Source organism: Sebastes umbrosus, chromosome 6 (assembly GCF_015220745.1).
Source record: "Sebastes umbrosus isolate fSebUmb1 chromosome 6, fSebUmb1.pri, whole genome shotgun sequence".
NCBI classification, from domain to species: domain Eukaryota; kingdom Metazoa; phylum Chordata; class Actinopteri; order Perciformes; family Sebastidae; genus Sebastes; species Sebastes umbrosus.
The window spans coordinates 1,317,316-1,338,222 of record NC_051274.1 but is presented as its reverse complement, the minus strand read 5'-3'; the positions used below and the strand labels follow the sequence as shown (position 1 = coordinate 1,338,222).

The 20,907-nt window shown below is 39.2% G+C and overlaps 1 protein-coding gene across 13 annotated transcripts; it reads left to right on the top strand.

Annotated features, from left to right (window-relative positions):
- The first annotated feature begins 2,721 nt into the window (after positions 1–2,721).
- On the top strand, positions 2,722–17,873 carry LOC119489220 (membrane cofactor protein-like). 13 transcript variants are annotated; one of them, XM_037771402.1, is made up of 13 exons: positions 2,722–2,879; positions 3,703–3,799; positions 3,926–4,102; positions 5,553–5,652; positions 6,246–6,319; positions 6,406–6,585; positions 6,735–6,914; positions 9,799–9,885; positions 10,218–10,283; positions 12,093–12,149; positions 12,613–12,688; positions 15,510–15,570; positions 15,865–17,873. In XM_037771402.1, exons 2-13 carry the CDS (start codon positions 3,742–3,744, stop codon positions 15,865–15,867), a joined length of 1,119 nt encoding a protein of 372 aa, XP_037627330.1. In that variant the 5' UTR covers positions 2,722–2,879; positions 3,703–3,741; the 3' UTR covers positions 15,868–17,873. The 13 variants fall into 13 exon arrangements, with proteins under 13 accessions (XP_037627330.1, XP_037627336.1, XP_037627335.1 ...); XM_037771403.1 differs by having other exon boundaries at positions 2,725–2,879; positions 3,707–3,799; XM_037771408.1 differs by lacking the exon at positions 9,799–9,885 and having other exon boundaries at positions 2,723–2,879.
- The last annotated feature ends 3,034 nt before the right edge of the window (positions 17,874–20,907 follow it).

The window sequence follows — 20,907 nt, the reverse complement described above, 5'->3', positions numbered from 1 at the left end:
CAGGCATCTAACCATGTGTGGTTTACAGGAGAGGTCAAAGGAGCAGCATTCACATTAGAGATCTGTACATTTTCTGTTTGTCCCCTCAGGTTTTCTATATGATGTTTAGGTCTAGTCCTCTGTATTGAACACATGGACCCTGCAGCTCTTGGGAGGGGGACTGCTAGGTACTGAGCCCAGTTGCCCATGGCCTCATAAACCCTATCTTGGAATACACAACAGCTAAAAAGGCTTTTCTTGGTGTAGCATTGATTTCATGTTTGTTTGGAAATAAGTTGGAGCATACAGGGCAGTTTTTACAGGCTTAAATGATGATTGGAATCAGCAGTGGTGGAATGTTACTAAGTGGGCTGAATTTATTCAAATACTGTAGCTTACTTAAAGTTATATTGATAACATTTTATGTAGACCAATATTTAAAAAAAATACATCCACAGATCCTTGGCTTTACCTGAAAAAAACAAAACATTATGATTGTGAATTAATCATTTAAAAAATGTTGGCGGGTCCAAAACGAATGTTTTGTTTATTTCTGTGGAAGATATCTGACGTTTGGTTCACACTTCTAACAAGGCTTGTGAGCCAATAGTAAAACGACGTTGGTATCACGTGGTATCTCTGGGTCGTCAGTTAGTGTGGAAAAAACAGATAAACGGCAGAGATTGGCGGTAAGTGCCTGGCAACAACTTACGGGGAGGGAGAATGTGACCTAATGGCTGAATGTTATCAATGTTATTAATAGCACCTTTAAGTACAATGTATTTCACTTGAGTAGGCTTCAATTTCATGATGTTTTCTACTTCGACTCCACATGTCAGAGGGAAATATTGTACTTTTTCTTACTACATTTTTTTATTATTATTTTAGTTACTAGTTACTTTGCAGATTTAGATTGAATACAAGCAATAAATTAACTAATATTATATTATATTATTATTAATGGTTAAGCTATCCAATAGTAGCCTAGGAAAGTAGGTCTAGGCTAGTTCATATTTGCATCACCTTTAGGTGTAACTTTAAATATACACATCAATGCATCAATAATATATATTTTCATAATAATTTATTGGGAGTAACATCAGGTGTACAGAAACATACAAAAAGAGCACACAATGATTGTTCTTCCATATTTTGGTATTTTTTCCTCTCCATTATTTATTTCATCCAAAGCCCCCTCCCACCCAACCCTCACCCATTGCAGATGCAAAAAGGATAAAGAACAATAAGCAAAGTTTAATTCATATTTTTTAAAAAGAAGAAAAAAAGAAAGAAAATAAGATTACAAAAATAATAAATGAAGATAAAATAAATAATGTACATATTGACAGTAACAATAATAGGATGAATCTCAAACTACAGATGAAAATAGGCTGATCAACTTTACCATGTTGAAATTAATTCAGTCATTTCTGTTTACATAAATCAAACTTGCATCAATAATTATAATCCAGTCATGTGATATACTATATAGCTTATTATTCAGAAATGGGCCATTCTGCATCATTTTTGGTGTTTGAATGAAGGACTTTTACTTGTAATCGAGTATTTTTACCCAGTAAACCAGTTATCATTTGATCAGTATTCAGGTTTCAGGGGTTAACAGCAGCATGGTTAACAGCAGCACGGTTAACAGCATGTTGGACAGCATGGTTAACAGCAGCATGGCTAACAGCATGTTGGACAGTATGGTTAACAGCATAGTTAACAGCAGCATGGTTAACAGCATGTTGGACAGCATGGTTAACAGCAGCATGGCTAACAGCATGTTGGACAGTATGGTTAACAGCATAGTTAACAGCAGCATGGTTAACAGCATGTTGGACAGCATGGTTAACAGCAGCATGGCTAACAGCATGTTAGACAGTATGGTTAACAGCATAGTTAACAGCATGTTGGACAGCATGGTTGAACAGTATGTTGGACAGTATGGTTAACAGCATGGTTAACAGCATGTTGGACAGTATGGTTAACAGCATGGTTAACAGCATGTTGGACAGCATGTTGGACAGTATGGTTAACAGCATGTTGGACAGTATGGTTAACAGCATGTTGGACAGCATGTTGGACAGTATGGTTGACAGCATAGTTAACAGCATGGTTAACCATGGATGTATGGTTAACAGTGGCTGTTTTCGAAACCGCATACTATACTAGTAGTACGTACTGATTTGGCCAAAATGTAGTATGTAGTATGCAGTATGCGAACAAAAGCAAAATCTCCAGTATGCCAAAAATACCCGGATGACGTACTGATTTGGAAAAATTCTCCAGTATGCATCAGACCAGTCTACCTCGCCTACTGTATCCCACAATGCAATGCACTGCGACGGTCACTTTTTGGAAATTTTTGTAATGGCGGAAATGACGGACGTCAACATCCCGGTGACAGCGGTGGACAGGGAGGAATATAAATGTAAAAATAGCATATTATTTTTCTAATTTAATGTAAGGACAGCAATTCATAAGTGCTACTGTCTATCTGTAACGAACGTAATCTGTCCTACTAACGTTAACTTTACCCATAGCAAAGCCGTAACTTTTAAGTTTTTTTTAAGCTTTCCAAAACCGGAAGCCCGCGAAACTCGGCCTCGCGTACTACAAAATAAACCGATTTACGTTCCATACTGCATACTACTGAGGATGCATACTGCGCTCCTCAGTAGTATGCAGTATGCGGTTTCGAAAACAGCCAGTGTGTTGTAAAGTTGGTGATTTCAGGACAAGATGTGCGTCACTGATTAAAAGGCCACGCCTGTTTCTTGTTTCCTGTTTCCGGTAGAATTCAGGCATTAGTCAAGAACAAGAACAAAAAGCAACTCTCTTCACCTCTGTGGATCAGTGGATCAGCAGGGACCAAAGTGATTCTTCACATTAGTTTGGTAAGTCAAAAACCTGATCCGAACAAACTCCACTATCACAACTAACCGAGAACAGAAGGGTGACTAAAACCAGGTCTTATTGACGTGTGTTGATGTTTGGTTGGCTAACTGCTAGCTAGCTAGCTAGCTTCGCCCAGCCAGTGTTGACAGGCGACTTCACGGATTGAATCATGTGTTGATAATGAGCTCATTCAATTGAACACAATTGAACGCTCTCCCCCAGCCCGAGGATCTACTGGTACATTCGGCATATGTGGTGTAGAAGTGGAGGTTCGATTTCGGTTTCCAGCGTTAGTTGAAGCTGAGCAGCGTCACCGCCCACCCCGTGTTCTGATGGAGGGAGACGGAGGGAGCAACATGCGTGAGCTAGTAGTTTTACGCGCTGAAATTGTACTGCTAAATTGTCATTTGTGTAATTCTCTTGTTGAAACATATGCCGAATTAGCTAGTCGAAGCTGTTGCTATAGAGAAGTTGTGAACTAGGTCGGTGAGATCAGGTACATCAGCAGTGTCACGCTAATCAGCTAATATTGATCTATTTTGAATGGAGTCTGGCGTGATGATTTCTTTATAAGGCAACAAAAGGACAATTCTAAGCAAATATGTATCAACATTTGTGATACTGAGCATTCTATATTGATATTTGAGTTCGATGTAAGTAGCCTACAGTCACTTGCTGTTAGATTGCATGTCTGTAATGTGATGTGTTCCTTAGAGACTGCTCTGCTTGACTGGAATCAGCACTAGTATGAACAATGTTAATCAAGTTAATAAGTTACTGTACTCTGATGGGTTTGCTTACATTTGCATTTGTCTTTGCCAGAAAGCTCATTGACTTCAGACAGACTGGCCAGATCCCGTCATGTGTGTCACTTCCCTCCTTCTGCTGAGCAGTCTTGGCCTTGCCATTACAGCTCAAGGTGAGTGGCAGAGCAGATAAGCTTGTGACTTACTGTATGTGTGATTATGCACAAGCTGGTGTTTGGTCTTAAGTTATCTTGTCCTCACGTCTGGTGTTCTTTCTCTGTCCGTCTTTTTCATTATAGCTCAAGACTGCCTCAGACCCGTTGGAGGAGGCAACATGACATTGAACGACGACTTACCAACATACCCAGATGGGACAAGAGTCACTTTTGCCTGTAATGTTGGCTACGTGCAAGCAGGGTCTACGGCCATCACTTGCACTGCTGGCAGTTGGAGTACTCTGCGGCTGAGATGCAATAGTGAATATTTGCACTTCATTTTTACATTCAAATTTGTAATAGTAGCAGTATTTCACAACTAGTCTAAACTGGCAATATTCTCTGGTTTTTGCACCATTTAGTAAATGCTGAATGAATAGATGAGTGACTGATAATATCTAGTAACCAGTCTGGTGAATCATTTGTGTATAATAAAAACGCAAAATCCCGCCCCTTCCGGTGGACCACCATGGGACCTTATTTCGGAAGAAATATGATCAGTAGTCAACCATAGATGTATAAAGAGAACTGGATACAGCGTTGAATGTGGGCACCCGTTCATTCCTATGAGAGTTGCTCAGTTGAATCCAAAATGGCTCGACTGTCGTGTGATAAGGTACCCGGATCATCCGGTGATTTTCCGCATCCATTGGGCCCATAGAGCAGGAACAGTAGTGTTTCCTGTAACTCTGCCCCCAGCCTTGGTCCGAGTCTCATTCACATGAACGGAGGAAGGAAAATAACTCTGGATTCAGCTATTAGTGCATTTTACACTTTTAGGACCTAATGATTTAAATAAGGGCTATTCAAGTGTTCGTACTGGGAAGTTGGTTTACCTCAAAAAAAGATCCTCTGAGTTACAGACATCTCTTTCCCAATGTAAGTCTATGGGGAAAAGTCTTTTTTGGCCCAATGGCATCACGTGACCGACACAGAAGTTGTAGTAACGCTGTTTGGCCACTACGAAAATTTGCATCAACGCCTGGCGCTCTTCCTGGGGCTTATAGTCAACGGCGAGAAACAAATATTTTTTGATCCCGTTTGAACTGCGCATTGAATCACACATATAATGTTTGTCAATTTAAAAGATAATTTTGCAAGTCAAGAAAGTTGCAGTTTGATGTGAAACTGTTGAAGTATCAGACTGTGAAGATACGTAATTAGAAAGACAACACACCCAAAAGTCCCGTAGTGACGTCTCTGTCGCTGAAGCAATGATGCCGGTGTGTTTCCTACTGGGATGAACTCACACTAGCAATGGGTCTTGCTCGTTCTTTCTCTTCCCGTCTGATAAAAAGAGCAGGAGTCACTAACAAAATACATCAGGTCAAATAACGTTACAGTGTGCATGGAACATAGCTAAATTAGCTAGCTAGCTAGTGATGGTGACGTATATTGTGCGAGACGAGAGATGTAGTTCACTGAGCGGTTTCACACAAAATGAAATGATACTACCACAAACCTGCAAAAAACGGTGACTTTCTTGACTTGCAAAATGATGCTTTAAATTGACAAACATCGTATGTGTGATTCTTTGCGCAATTCAAACGGGATCAAATAAATATTTGTTTCTTGCCGTTGACTACTGTTCATATCTTTTCCGAAATAAGGTCCCATGGGGGTCCACTGGAAGGGACGGGACCTCGCCTCTCTATCATATCCAGACATTTTTAAGGGAGGAATTTAATCCTTATGAGGGTTTTTTTTTCAGGGAATAACTGTGGCTCTGCTGGAGATGTGGAATATGGGAATATCGATTACCCTGAAGGGACAGAGTTCGGCGATAGACTAAAGGTGACTTGCAGAACTGGGTAAGTAATTAACTGGTAACTCTGATGGTTAATGTTCCGAGATTTAGTTTTAAATATGTAATTGCCAGAAGCGTATTTAATTGTAAAATGTCAGCACCCAATATGTTCTAAATCAAAAAACGTATTCTAATCAATGTGGGTGTTCAGTAGGGCTAACCAGTCAGTGCTGTCATGTGAAATGAAAGGGCTACTACAGATCCTTCTTGAAATTTGTTGTCCCTTATTCTTGGAAAATCACCACCTGAGTTAACGCAGGAAACAGACCGGTATTTACCGGTAACTACTGGTTAAAACTCTTAAGTCCATCGATTCAAAGATGGAAGGAAACAATCCAGGAAATCTCAGAAATGGAGAGAATAACTTATAGAGTCAGAGATTAAGAGACAATATAAGAGGTGTTGGTCAAAGAGGAGGAGTTATAACACAATGATTTAATGTAGGAAATTACCCAGATTAAATAGAGTTAGAAATGAATAATCAAAGTACAAAAGACGCTGGTTTAAGTGGATGAAATATGAGGCCAGACACTTTTTTTATTACTATTATAGAAAAGAAAAGTCAAATAATTAATATCTTTTTGATCCCCTAAATAGTTACAGAAGGGTTGGCCAAGAACATCTCCATTGTGGAGCCCAAGGGTGGCTGGGCAGGTTGCCTGTATGTGAAGGTTGGTAATCTCTGTGTGTTAATACAAGGCACATGACTACATTTGTGTCTATTTCCATTTTAATAGATGTCACTTTTATTTTGCAGTGGTGAGTTGTAATCCGCCACCTGCGCCAAAGAATGTCACTTTCAGGCCAAACAAAGATACCTACACCTACGGAGAAGTTGTACAGTACACATGTCAAAACGATGTGACACTCTCTGGATCAAGTGAATCATCATGTTCAGTTAATGGGATGTTTGAGCCTGCTCCTCCAGCATGTATCTGTAAGTGTTTTTTTGTTTTTTTTCCAACCTTTCTCAACATTTTCCCAGTGTAAACTCAGCTGTGACAGATAGTCTCGCATACTCTGGACCGGAGAAGAACATTTTGGACAATTCTATTAATTTCCATTTTAAATGTTCTTTGCCTGCAGATGTTGAATGTCCAGAGCCTAATATTCCAGATGCGCACTGGGTTGGGGGTTCTCGACCCCCTCATAGATACCAGGCTACGGTGACGTACGTGTGCAATTCCGGGTTTGCTATGATAGGACAGCCCACCCTGACATGTGAAATAGGCCGTCAGTGGTCACCTGAATTTCCAAAATGTCAAGGTAAGTCATAAATGAAAGTTACTACTTGGTTTAGGTCTGTAAAGAAAAGTCCACCTGTTATGTTTGAACATGATGAAAACATGATTTTATAATTATCCAGATACCATCGCATTCTTGCAAGTGATGAGCTTAATGGCATAACTTTCTATATATGTAGCTGTTTGTGGTTTCCCTTTTAGATTAAATTAAAACAGATATTTCCCCTTTGCTCTGTAGTTAAATTAAGTTTTATTTCCACGATTTTTTTTTCTCACACTCAAATGCCCCTTTTACGTATGTTAGGAAATTACTACATAAAAAAACATAAAATAAAATGGCAAATTTAAAATGAATCCATAAAATGAACAGCAAGTCTTCTACCATACATCCTCTGATTGCTAAGATATGAAGGAGAAGGTTTGAAGTATCATTTAGAGCCATGGACTTAAAGGGTAACTTTGGTATTTTTCAACCTGGACCCTTATTTTCCCATGTTCTTGTGTCTAAGTGACTAATGGGGAAAAGAATGTTTGAAATTGGTCCAGTGTTGAGGGATAACGCTGTAACCGGCAACCGCTAAACGGGCTGTAATGTAATCGTTTGGGGCAACTCCTCATCGTCAATTTACAAAGCGTCTGACAACATTATTGAAAGGACCCGACAGAGAAATTAAAGGTTTTTCTTACCTTTTGCTTGATCCGGTCCGTTTGTTACGTTGTGTGTCTCGCTCGATGAAGTCTTATCAAATCTCGTGTCAAATCCATATTGTTGAAATCAGCTAAACATTCAGCCATTTCATTGAAAATCTTTTAGATCGGTCTTTCCCAAACGTTTTTTCTGAGGACCCACTTTTTATAAATGACAAACCATCCCGACCCAAATTCACAATAGGCCTTGTCTATAAATCGTGATAAGAGTGAATTTGTGGGTAAATGAATGTTCCTGATCACTTTTACTGCCATTTCTGTATCACCTCATATTATCTTGAATAGATAAACCAGCCAATTTGAAGCTGTATATGTTTGAGAAATTACAACTTTGTTTCATGCACGTGTTATTGAAAACATTTGGAACATGTTAAATACTTGAAATACTTAAATTAAACTAAATATATGCATTTAGGCAGTGTTAACAGGCCCTCGTGTTTTTCCTTTCATTAGTAAAACAAACAGAATGTACGCTGCCTTTCACACTAGATTCAATGTTATAAGTAGGCTACAATTATCAGAAAATACGAATATTCAGGTTCCCTCATGTGACTCAAAGGCGTACGGAAATTCTGCAAATTGATTTGACGACCCAACTAAAATCTTCTCTTTGGGAATCATTGTTTTAGATAACACTAAGCTACACTTTCTGTACTCCAACACAACAAACTCTGACAACACCGGTGTCCCATGGCACTCCTCTCTCCACTCTTAATCATGTTTCCACCGTTGTCTTCCTGCAACAAGTCACATGACACTGTAACAAACAGAAAGAGAAAGGTAAGAAAAAGGTTTAATTTCTCTGTAGGGTCCTTTTAATAATGTTGTCAGACACTTTTAATGAAAATGTGAGCCCATCAGTGGCAAAAACAAGCACTTTTAGTGGAAGTATATAGAGTGCTAACGGAATGAGTCCTAAAATCCAGAAATGAGTTATCATTTTAGCACTTCTGGTTCCGTCGTCTGGAAGTCAATGGGTTTTTAGTTAGATGCCTGAAATAAGGTCTGTGGTTAACACAAGCTGAAGAGACTTTAACGTTTTGTTCTACAGTATAAAATAAGTCAGTAAATATTCCACTCAGGAATTTTTAAAGCCTTTATGTGTCTTTATGAAAGGCGGTTCCTAACAAGTGGCTAAATGAGACTACCAAACGTCATCACGCCGACTCGTCCGTCTTTACAGCCTCGTTGCTTATAATCGCGCTCATGCAACCGTGGTGTCGTTTTTTTTATAGCTGAACGTTAGCTTTTTACTTCTCTTGATTGCATTTATGCTCCAAAAATCATAAAAGTGGTGTGCATTTATTTTAAGAATCATAAACGTGTGTTTGCCACAGAGCTTATTTTCTGAAATAATCCAAAAGCCAATGGAAAAATTCCATTGGCTTTTTGTCGAGGGATACCAGGCAGATGCTAACTTCCTGGTTGGCCTACTAAAATCCGTCATCCCTGCAGCGCTCTATTGACGGTGAGGAGTTGCCCCGAGCGATTACATTCCAGCTCAATTAGCAGCTGTCGTTTGCAACGTTCTCCCTCAATACTGGACCAATTTCAAAAATGGTTGTCCCCATTATTCACTTACACACAAAAACATGGGAAAATAAGGTCCAGGTTGAAAAATACCAAAATGACCACTTAATAATTTCAACAAGGCTGCAGTGCATCAAATATTTCTCACAGTTGGATGTGCATTTTGGATGGTTTCGTTATGCTCATACAGAATACTGATAACACAAAAATCAGGATTTACCATCATCAGAAATATTGCATCCATTTTTTAGCGTACCTTTTGGATGAGGCCCTGCTGCTGTGTAATACTTACTTACTGCTTTTGTGAAAACTTTTCTTTTGTTCATGGGCAGAAGTTTTTAAAGGAGTAAGGTCCCGGTCACTTAATATAACACCTTTCTATATGCAAGTATGTATGTGCTTTGTGTGTGTCTTTGTATGTGCCTTCCACACAATGCTGGAACAATCCAGTACAGTTAAATTAGCTTACTCCTACATGTTTTCAACATAAAATAGCAGCACGAATTGGTAATAGAAACTGCAAATTAATGGAAAGATATGTAAGTTACTGTAATAGTACAGGTAATTAAAAAAATACTCTTTTGTTTAAAAGTCAGTGTGTGTGAAATGCACTTTAGCTAGTTTCTGCAGGCTCTTAATTATGAATGTTATTATGAATGTTTTTGCAGCAATTACACCCCAACCTAAACCGTCCACCACCACCACCCCCATCACCACCACCACTATACGTCCTATTGTCACCGTCAAACCAACAGGTATAGTCCGTGTAAATGCTTACAGTAGGAACCATCTATAGTCCTTCAGTGTTGTCACCTGATAAAATGTTGCAATTTCTTTGGGCCAAAAAAGCCTTGTTGGGGTGATTGACTCCAAAGGACTGCAAATTAATGGAAAGATATGGAAGTTACTGTAATAGTACAGGTAATTAAAAAAAATACTCTTTTGTTTAAAAGTCAGTGTGTGTGAAATGCACTTTAGCTAGTTTCTGCAGGCTCTTAATTATGAATCAATAACATGATTAAAGTGAATGTGTATCTATGTGATATTAGCACATACCTGACATACTGCAAAAACTATGTTTTTGCAGCAATTCCACCCCAACCTAAACTGTCCACCACCACCACCACCACCACTACTACTACCACTACTACAGGTATAGTCCGTGTAAATGCTTACAGTAGGAACCATCTATAGTCCTTCAGTGTTGTCACCTGATAAAATGTTGCAATTTCTTTGGGCCAAAAAAGCCTTGTTGGGGTGATTGACTCCAAAGGACTGAACTATTTTACAGTATCAAAGCATATCAATGTATCTTGGATCCAACAGCTATCATTGTGTTTGTGTTAAGGAATTACAGTTGAATGATCCTATTTGATGGTATATTGTTACAGTTGAATGATTCTAGTGAAGTATGAACAAGCCTTTATAGTTTAGTCTCTGCTCATATTGCTCACTCCGAATTTGAAATAATTACAGAATTTTGCTTTACTAAGAAATCTGTCTAACACTCATGCTTTTATACTTCTGTTTATACTAGGGCTGAGCAAAGTCAGTATTTTCACACTTTGACCTCACAGGAAATTGCAACTTGCAGTGCACACACTCAAGAGTTGCAAAGGGTTGGAACATTTCTGTTAGCTTGAGAATTTTCCACAATTTCAATATAAAAAGCCATACCTTTTTTAATAGTGAACTTATTTTGGGGGGGAAAATATACATAAAAAAGCAATACTAGGTCTTATGGCATATTTGGGGTTAAAACTATGCCCATTTAATTGAATTGTAACCATGCACTGCGTTCAGCAACACGCTCTCCCATCACGTGTGCAGCCCACACTAGGGCCAGCTCTACTGCACTCTGCAGTCATGTATGTCTTGATTATATTACTGGAGTGAATATATTTTTAATAAAAAAAAAAACGATATTTCAGTTAACCAGCAGATAGTAGCCTAAAGCAAAGTACACAGTTTATAAATTGTTAACACCTTCTGTTAGTTTTTGCCAGCTAGCTGTTACCATGTGGCAAGGCCTATTGAAAGAGGCTGGGACACGGGCGGACACGGGCGGACATGGGTCATGCGCAGTGTAACTGAAGCTGCAGTCGTGCGTTGCGATTGGCTCCATTTCGGCGAGTTCAGACCAGATTTGACTGCATATGTGTTATACCCCCAAAGATATGAGGTGTTGATGAAGTGTGAGCCAGCCTCTTTCAACAGGCCTTGCCATGTGGGATGTAGCTTGATTGAGCATGCTAATGCTAACTGAGGAGTTTTAATGAATCCGTTACCATTCATTCTTTAATGTTAAACATTTCTTTTATAAATAAGTTGTTCACTTTAAACCCTAGGTTGGCACACAGCCCACATTGTTGGCTCAAATTTCACTTCACCCCAGACATTGTGCTATACTCCATATTAGTTAACTTGCTAGCAAGCTAACTCGACACATTTCACATTGTATGTACAGTATTTTACAAATTAAGGGATTTGTTTGGCAAAATAACAAACAAATAACAAACAAACAAATGACCACTATATTCCCATTTTATTGATGTTTTTTTCCCGTTAATTTCCATGGAATGCTTCTACCTTGAATATTCCTGGAATTTTGCAACCCTAAACACGTTCCAGTTGGCTCAAACAATATGCCAACTGAAAAACTCACTTTAAATAAATGCAACAATATAATCTACTTTTGTTAAGGCTTTTTCATGAGAAAATCTTTACTTAACAGTGGTGATAGAATCTTCTCAATACGTGTAAAGCAATCATCCGGTCATACCCTTCTTAAATCACATCAGGCACAACACACTAGCCATTCCTCAACACTTTATCTCATCATTATGTCCTTCACCTTAATGTTTCCTCAAAACATTGCTGAGCCCTAGTTGATCTGTCTTTGTAAGATACAGTAGATGAACTTGATTTTTTAAAATGTTTTATCTTTACACTTTTGTTTCAGATGGAACTAGCAATGATGGAGACACCAAAGCTGTATGGTTGGGTGTTTGTTTGACGGGTAAGTTTCAACTTCATCCTTGAACAGTAGATCAAGAATGTAAAGAGGTAATGTTAACCCAAATAAAAGCATGATGGCCTCAGAAGAACAGCTTGGTTATATTACAGTAGAGTTCTGGAGAGGCCATCATGTTCTTATTTGGGTCAACAAATAACAGAGTGACACATTCAGCCATTACAACATACTCATGTAGTAATGGCTGGATGTGTGTCACTTTACTGTGGTTGGTGTTTGATAAATGGTTTGCATTTTGGTATGGAAGGTGCATATAAGGTTTAAACAATCATTTTTGAGTTGGTATTCTAACAAAGAGCAAAAGCCATAATTTCATTTAAAAAAAAAAGAAGCTTTTTGGGATTACCAATCTAACCTTTTTCATATCAGAAAAGTAAATGGCACTACATTTGTTGGCTTTATGACCCCATCATCTTCAAACATCTCTATTTGTTTCTCATCAAAATAGTCCTCATTGTTAGTGTCCTCACTGCCTGTGGATGCTATTTCTGTGGAGTCCCGGCAATCATCAAGGAGAAGCGACGGTAACATGTTGTTTTATTCCACTCCGCCGACTAACCCTTACAATTACTTTCTCCATGTTCAGGCATGCAAACTCTTCCCCTTTCTGCAAAATAGGGGGGTGTAAATGGCTGCAAGTGCTCAGTCTACAGACGGATTTCTGTCGAAAGTGAATTATCGAATTAATATTAAATTCACAAGTGCAAGTTCCGATCGGAAACTTATAGCCGTACGCTGCAAGCAAGAAGTGCTGAGGTTAGCACAACAAGAGGATTGGCGTGAAAGTCAGTCACACTATGACTTTATTTATTTATTTATAAAGGATCCCCGTTAGCTGATACCAATGGCACTAGCTAGTCCTCCTGGGGTCCGATAATGAGCAAATGAAACGCTGGAGCTGGAAGACCAGCCAGCAGGTTCCAGGTCAGCTACTACAGCAACAGAGAGAGGGTTGTGTATTAAACGAGGATGTTGTGTCAGCGTCGCTCCACCGTAGTAGGGCATGTGAATGACAGTTCAATTTTACAGCATCACCCAGGGGTGCCGATCACCGGTACTAGGAAAAAAACAACCCGGAGCCCAACTCCTTATCCCTGTTGCTTTAAAGCAGCCTTTAGACGCAAGAACGGGACAAAACAATTACAGAAGTAATTGACTTTTGACATATAGCCAATGTGGAACCCTCCCTAGGAACCCTCACAGGTACTGCATTTAGCATAAAACAATATGCTCAACAGTCTGTAAAGGGGAGACTCGTGGATACCCATAGAACCCATTTTCATTCACATATATGGAGGTCAGAGGTCAAGGGACTCCTTTGAAAGTGGCCATGCAAGTTTTTCAACGCCAAACTTTTGCGTAAATTTGGAGCGTTATTTAACCTCCTGTGCGACAAGCTAGTATGACATGGTTGGTACAGATGGATTCTAGTTTCTGTCAGTATCTTCACTCTGGCTTTTAAAGTCCACCCGCACAACCTCTGACAGCTCGATTGCGTCAATGTTAATGCGTTAAAGAAATTAGTGGCATTAAAATGATTTTGCGTTGACGCGTTACGATACTTTGACAGCCCTGTTTTTTTTCTTTTGACTAATGTACTGTAGATTCTGGTTGCCTTTAAAGTTGATAAAGATAATAAGTACAGATGTTATAACAGATGTTTCTGTTATTTTTATTGTAAAATATAGTTGGATAGTTAAATAAGTACAAGTTTTGGGCAGTGAGGAGGGAAATAGGACTCCATCATTACCAGCATACTTTTCTGAAGGTCAAATGTTTTATTTGATACTTTTCATAGATAAATTGGTGTATTTGCCAGAGATCAACTCATGGCCAGAATGCACCAAATTGCAGGTTTTAAAAAACCAACCCAGGAGGGTTGCATCACCTTTTCCTCCTCCTCGCTTCCACCCTGATGAGTTTGCATGCCTGCATGTTTTTTATTGACATCTCAGACATTAAAGGCGCTTTATCCCTGTCAAGGCTTTTCCAACCTTTTTTTATGTCAGTGCTTTGTATTTAGTCAGCTTCCTCATGCTGTTGAAGCTCTCTCTGTCTGTCAAGTGTTGCATGTTGAAGTCGTGTGCATTGTAAGGGCTTTTGGACTAAGGTTTTTCTCTACCACACAGTGTCAGTGTTGTCATAAGGGGTCACTCTCCTACACAGAGCTGGAGGTCACTCAGTGGACAGAGCTCCGCCCCAAAGGGCCTTATGGTGGTTTTAATCAGCAAAATGCAACAAAGATGATAAAGCATGTTTAAGTATTAAGTGTGCAGGTTTTTTGTTAATACTCTACTGCGTTTATTGTTTCCTATTCTTTTTTCATGGATGCCATACATTTACATGACCAAAGAGGAAAAACAGGTTCTAGTAACAGAATGGCACACATCTCCCACATCTAAAAATAGAAGGGATTAGCCTTTATTGTCTCCCTTGGGAGAAATTTGTCTTGGTCATTGGAGAGAACACAGGTAACGTCGCAGCACACAGCCTCTCCATATACACACAATCTGTGCGTTCCAATAACCATACTACCACACTATTTAGTATGCCAGAAAAAGCTGTAGTGTGTGTTCCAATACATAGTGTGTCAAATGCAGTATGCCAAAATACCAGGAAGTCCTACTACATCCGGTCACATTTTGTAGTCTGCAAGCCAGCACGCTTTTCTAGCTATTCTGACCCACAATCCTCTGCACAAGGGTCTGCTAGTGCAATTTGCAAACTTGATCTGGATTAAACCGTAGGAACATAATGCCATTTAAAGGAATCTTAGATTCAACCAAAGCACTGGTCAGTTGAAGTGCGACCGGAAGTTTCTGTTTGAAATAGCCTTTCCGGTTCATTCAAGTTTTACATTGACTAATTTTATCTCTGCAAAATAGGAAGTAGTGGCTGCTGGTATGTCACATTTCTGCTAATCTTTGTGATGAAACCGCTTTAGTTCCCTGTTGGGGTGGAGGTGTTCATGTGTAATGCCAAACTCACTGTGAGCTGTAGGAGAGTGTCTACAACATAAACCGTCACACCTCTTTGTATAAAGTTTTGATACTTACACATGCTTCCAAGTTTCACAACTTGGGCCCTTAAGGCAACTGAATTGGTTGGTTATCCTTGTGAATAAAAAGATGGAGGCCATGTCAATGAAATATGCTCAAAATGTGACAACAGAGCGTTTGTTGGTACAACAGTCCTATTTGGGGTGAGTGGGTGTGCTATTCTTTGAACATGGCTGGTCTTGTGAGTGAAGAGGGTGTTTTTCTGGACTTCCTTAAAGTCTCCTCGCTTCTTGTCTGCCTGGTCGTGCATAAGCAGTAACGTTGACCGGTCATTATTGGGTTACAGCTCTCGGAGAGGCTTACCTGACAATGTGGTTCCAAAAGATGGAGAGGAGGTAGCACTCTCGGTAAGAAGATGGACCGCCAAGCACACTTGAACTCATTTCTACCAAATGAACAGATAATGATATGTTGACGAAGAGTAATATGTGAAAATGTTGCTTTAATAATTCATACTGTATGTCCATGATGTATCACTAATGTTTTCTTCCTTCTTCTATATTATCCTGGGCTGCTAACTAACCTGTTACTTCTCTAAAAACCCTTCACATTTGTTCCTCTTTCACAAGACTATAGGGTTTTTTATAATTTGTCTAAAATGTCTAATTGGATTATTTTTCTTTGCGTCTTTTTCCCTGCAGTAAGCGGAACAGTCCTGTTGGTCCAGCATTGCTTAATGTAAAGATGAGCGGTTGAGAAGAGGACGTCACTGGAAGAGTCTTTGAATGTAATTGTGCCGTCCATGTGCACATGGATGGCGCAGGCTTATGAAACCCCCAAAATGAGTTTCTGAATGCCAGTCTGAGATTCACAAACCTCATCCAATGGAGCTCAAACCTGTACCTAGACTCCTCTATTAGTTGACAATAATTTCAATCTTTGATAGACCACTCATAACCACGTTTTCCTATTCTGCATAACTCAATTCAGTGATGTTTGAGATGCCTTCCCTTTCCTTTACAACATCACAGCAGCATTTCTACACTGTAACCATGATGAAACTAGATTTCCTGTTTATCAGAGAGGCTTGAACTCCATGTTGATTTAAAATGTTTGCACTATAGCTCAGAGCACAGCTCAGCCGGAACTTTGTAGCTCCTTTACACTGTCAGCTTCAAACAAGCAAAATCAGTAAAGACAGTTTGCATGCTTGACCTTAAATACAGCTGTTAGGATTAAACACTTTTTGTTTAAACTTCAGAAACATTCAAAAAAATCTAAATTTAGTTTGATGCTTAAATGGTAATTTTGGTATTATTCAACCCTATTTCTCCATGTTTTTGTGTCTACGTGACTAACGGGGACAACACTTTTTGAAACTGGTCCAGTATTGAGGGAAAATGCTGCAGCCGCTAAACGGGCTGGAAAGGACCCGACAGAGAAATGAAACCTTTTTCTTACTTTTCGCTCGACCCGGTCTGTTTGTTATTGTGTGTCTCGCTCGGAGAAGTCTCGTTCGGAACCCTCCCATTGCATCCACATTGGCAAAATCCGCTAATTATCCGCCATGATATTGAAAATCTTTTAGATAATACTAAGCTACACTTTCTGTAGTCCAACACAACAAACTCTGACAACACCGGTGTTCCATGGCACTCCTCTCCAACTCTCACTCACGTTTCCACCGTTGTCTTCCAGCATCAAGTCACATGATATAGTAATAAACAGATAGAGAGAGGTAAAGAAAAAGGTTTGATTTCTCTGTAGGGTCCTTTCCATAATGTTGTCAGACACTTATAATACCAATCTGATCCTCTCAGTGGCAAAATCAAGCACTTTTAGTGGACATAAACTGACGGTACCGGGTTGCCCCAAATGATTACATTACAGCCCATTTAGCAGCTGCAGTGGACTCCCTCAATACTGGACCAATTTCAAAAATCGTTGCCCTCAGTCATTTAGGCCCTATTTACTTCTATCAGAAATTACACCATTTGTGTAAGTGAAATGGAAATAGTTTATTCACCAGAAAAATCACTTGTGTAAAAGACAGGTTCCTAGCCGATAAACCGGTCCTCCGGGTTCAATCTGTCTAGGGATGACAATGGGATCTGTGAAACAGTCCCGTGCATAGTGCCTGAATATAAGGCACGTTCCATATGCCTTAATGCAAAAAGTGTTTGAGCTTTTGTGTCAGTTGTTGTATGTTTGTTAATTGTGGGCCTACCTTAGCTTCATGTTTATGCTAAATAATTAGCCATGTTTAATGGCATGTTTGGTATGTTTTTTGTGTGCCCTGTAGCTTCACCAAATTAAGTTAGAAACATTCCCCTGACAAAGAGAAATAAAAAAGAATTAAATTAATTTAAAAATATATTTTTTCCTCTCCAAATTTTTGGTATTGAAGACATCTCTCTTCCAGAGTGTCAGTTTAATATGTGTTGACCCCCCCCCCCCACTAATCAGAAGAAGGCTGAAGAAGAAGCATACCTTAAGAGTATTAGGACACAGGTGTTGTGTCTGGTTACATAAAGATGGATAGACTGTGATCTCTGAAATTTTTGCACTTGCGTGGCTTATTATCTGTATTTATTGAACTAAAATGTGTGTCAGAACATGTCAGTAAGAGTTTTGTATTATTTTGAGGCATGCTTTTATTTGGCACTACCTTTTGTAATCAGTTGATTAAATTAAACAATAACAGACAGTGGCATTGTACAATTTTTGCCTCTAATTCTCCCACTGAGTCCTACACTGACACAGGCAGTGGCTAGGTGTGGCTAACCATCGGGGGTAATTTGGAACACGCTTCGACACATGGACTGTGGGGATGGAACCACCAACCCTGCGGTCAGTGGATGACCTGCTCTACCTCCTGCTCCACAGCCAACCACACTATATGTGTTCACATTGTACTCTTAATGTGCATATAGCCTGTACAATACATACAGAAGCTTTCTTATCATTACTAAGTCTTGTTTGACCCAGGTGCAGTAAAATATTCACTTTATGATGTATACACCTTCAAAATGAAACATTGTTGACAGCGGTGCACTGGTTAGTGCTGTCAGCTCACAGCTAGAGGATTCAAGGGGAGTTTGAACACAGAGACAGACAATCAGTCACACAATGAAACGCTTCTATGAGATTGACTAGCAACCTGTCCCGGGTTGGAGACATCCGAAATGTCTTAAGCAAGTTGTAAGAACTAATTAAAGTGGAAACTGTCAATAGCTATTCTAAACATAATTGAAATACCAACCGTGGGTACAGAGACTACTCCAAAAACAGAATCCCTCTAATATTTTATATTGCAGTGCCACCTTGTGGATTTCACTAGAAAGTTGTTCAAATGATCCTTTGATCAAGTTGGCAGACAAACACCCAGCTGTGGAATGTCACAGGTCCATTTACTCAAGTACAGTACCCAGGTACAATTGTAAGGTACCTTTACTGATCCACTGTTATTTTCATTTAATGCTTCTTTGTACTTATATCACTACATATCAATCGAAATATTGTCTTTTTTACGTGACTACATGTATTTGACCGTTTCGTTACTTTGCGGATTATAGTTTTCCATACAAAACAATACATTTAGCTTATAATACTTGTAATATTTATGCACTTTTACTCACAATGTGAAGAGAGTTTTTATAGTGTGGTATTATGACTTTTTACTTACAGTCAATCCAAAGTCCGTAAAATAAAGAGCACAGCTTAGGCCTCCTCAAGGTGAGATGACATCTGTCCTTCACTGTAACCGATTTCAAATGGTGCTAGAAACAAAAGCAGACTCTGAACACCAAAAGTAATCGGTCAAACTTGGACACCTCTGGCGACACTTCACAGCTGCCCGTTGCTGGCCAGGGACATCTACTTCCCACCCCAAGAACACTGATTTCAAATGGTGCTAGATAGATGACAGTACTCTAAGCCACCATCTGAAACCAGCTTCCAAGGAGGGCACTTCCGCCAAAAAGCATCCTTCTGTGGCGTAAAACACCCTTTAATCTAAAAAAAAAGAAAGGAAAATAACAGTTGTTGAACGTTTTTTAATGGACATTTAATTGTGGGTCAACCTTAGCTTAATGTTTATGCTAAATAATTAGCCATGTTTAATGTCATGTTTGGCACATCCCTCCTCCAGAGTGTCAGTTTGATATTTGACCCCCACACTACTCTGAAGAAGAAGTAAGGCTTTTATATTAGTTTGGCACTACTATTTGTAATCAATTGAGCCACAGCCACAGTATGTGTCCACATTGTACTCTTAATGTGCATATAGCCTGTACAATATAACCCTTATGACTAAATCTAAAGGTGTGGCTATCCTTGAATAAACTACTGTATAATATAGAGTAGTAATCTGTAATCCCTTTACTATCTATTTAATATGAGCAATAGAACAAATACTCACTTTAAGGTCTTGAAAATGAAAGATGGTTTAAAGGGTGGTGCAGTGGTAAGTAGTGTTGCCTCACAGCAGCAGGGCTGTGGTGGCTAGTGACCTGTCCTGGGACTAGTGACCTGTCCTGGGACTAGTGACCTGTCCTGGGAGTAGTGACCTGTCCTGGGACTAGTGACCTGTCCTGGGTCTACCTCATGATCAAGGGGACATCATTCCTCTCTTTGTTATGTTACAGTGACACCTTGTGGATTTGACTAGAACATTATCCCAAACATCCAGTGGTGGAATGTCACAAATCCATTTACTCAAGTACAGTAGGTAACTACAGTTGTAAGGTACTTGTACTGACCTCCCTGTATTTCCATGTAATGCTTCTTTATACTTACATTACTACAAGTTGATGGAAATATTGTACTTTTTATGGAACTATATATATGTGACTGTTTTGTTTCTTTGCAGATTTAAGTCTTACATACAAAACAATACAATTTAGCTAATAATACGTACTCACCATGTATAGAGTATTTTTACAGTGTGGGATTGTGACTTAATTAAAGGATCTGAAAAGAGGAAAAGTCCCGTCCCTTCCAGTTGACCACCATGGGACCTTATTTTGGGAAAAAATGAATGTAGTCAATGGCAAGAGACAAAAAGTTATTTGATCCCGTTTTAATTGCGACACGAATCACATATGATGTTTATCAATTTAAAACAAAAATTCAAGTCAACAAAGTGGCAGTTTGTCGTAGGTTTGTCACAGTGTCATTTAGTTTAGTGTGTAACGGCTCAGTGAACTACATCTCTCGTCTCGCACAATATACATCACCAACACTAGCTGGCTAGCTAACTTAACTCGGTTCAACATACCCAGGGTATCTTCTCCTTATCTGGTTTCACTAACCCGAACAACCGCTATCCTGGGACGGGGGTTATCAACTCAGTAAATCAATCATCCATCTGACTATGAGCTGTTCATGTGAAAGGGGCGGGATTTGCACCATATGACCAATCACAGACATGGACTAGTCTACTGTCAGCAGAGCGGCACATCTTTTACAAAGGAAGAGCAAATAATAATATTAGACAAATACGAAGGAGTTAAACACATAATTCAGACTAAAAGTAACACAGTTGAAGCTGCCAGATGCAGGAAGAACAGCTGGAGAAAGAAAAAAATCACGACATGTGAATATGTAAATTAACAGACTTAATAATTTAACGGAACACTCAAAAGTCAGATATAGACGTCTAGATGGGGCAGTGATATATAACTAGTTTTCAGAAGAGTATGGATGAATAGATTACAGTAGCCTACATTTGGTTATTATTAATA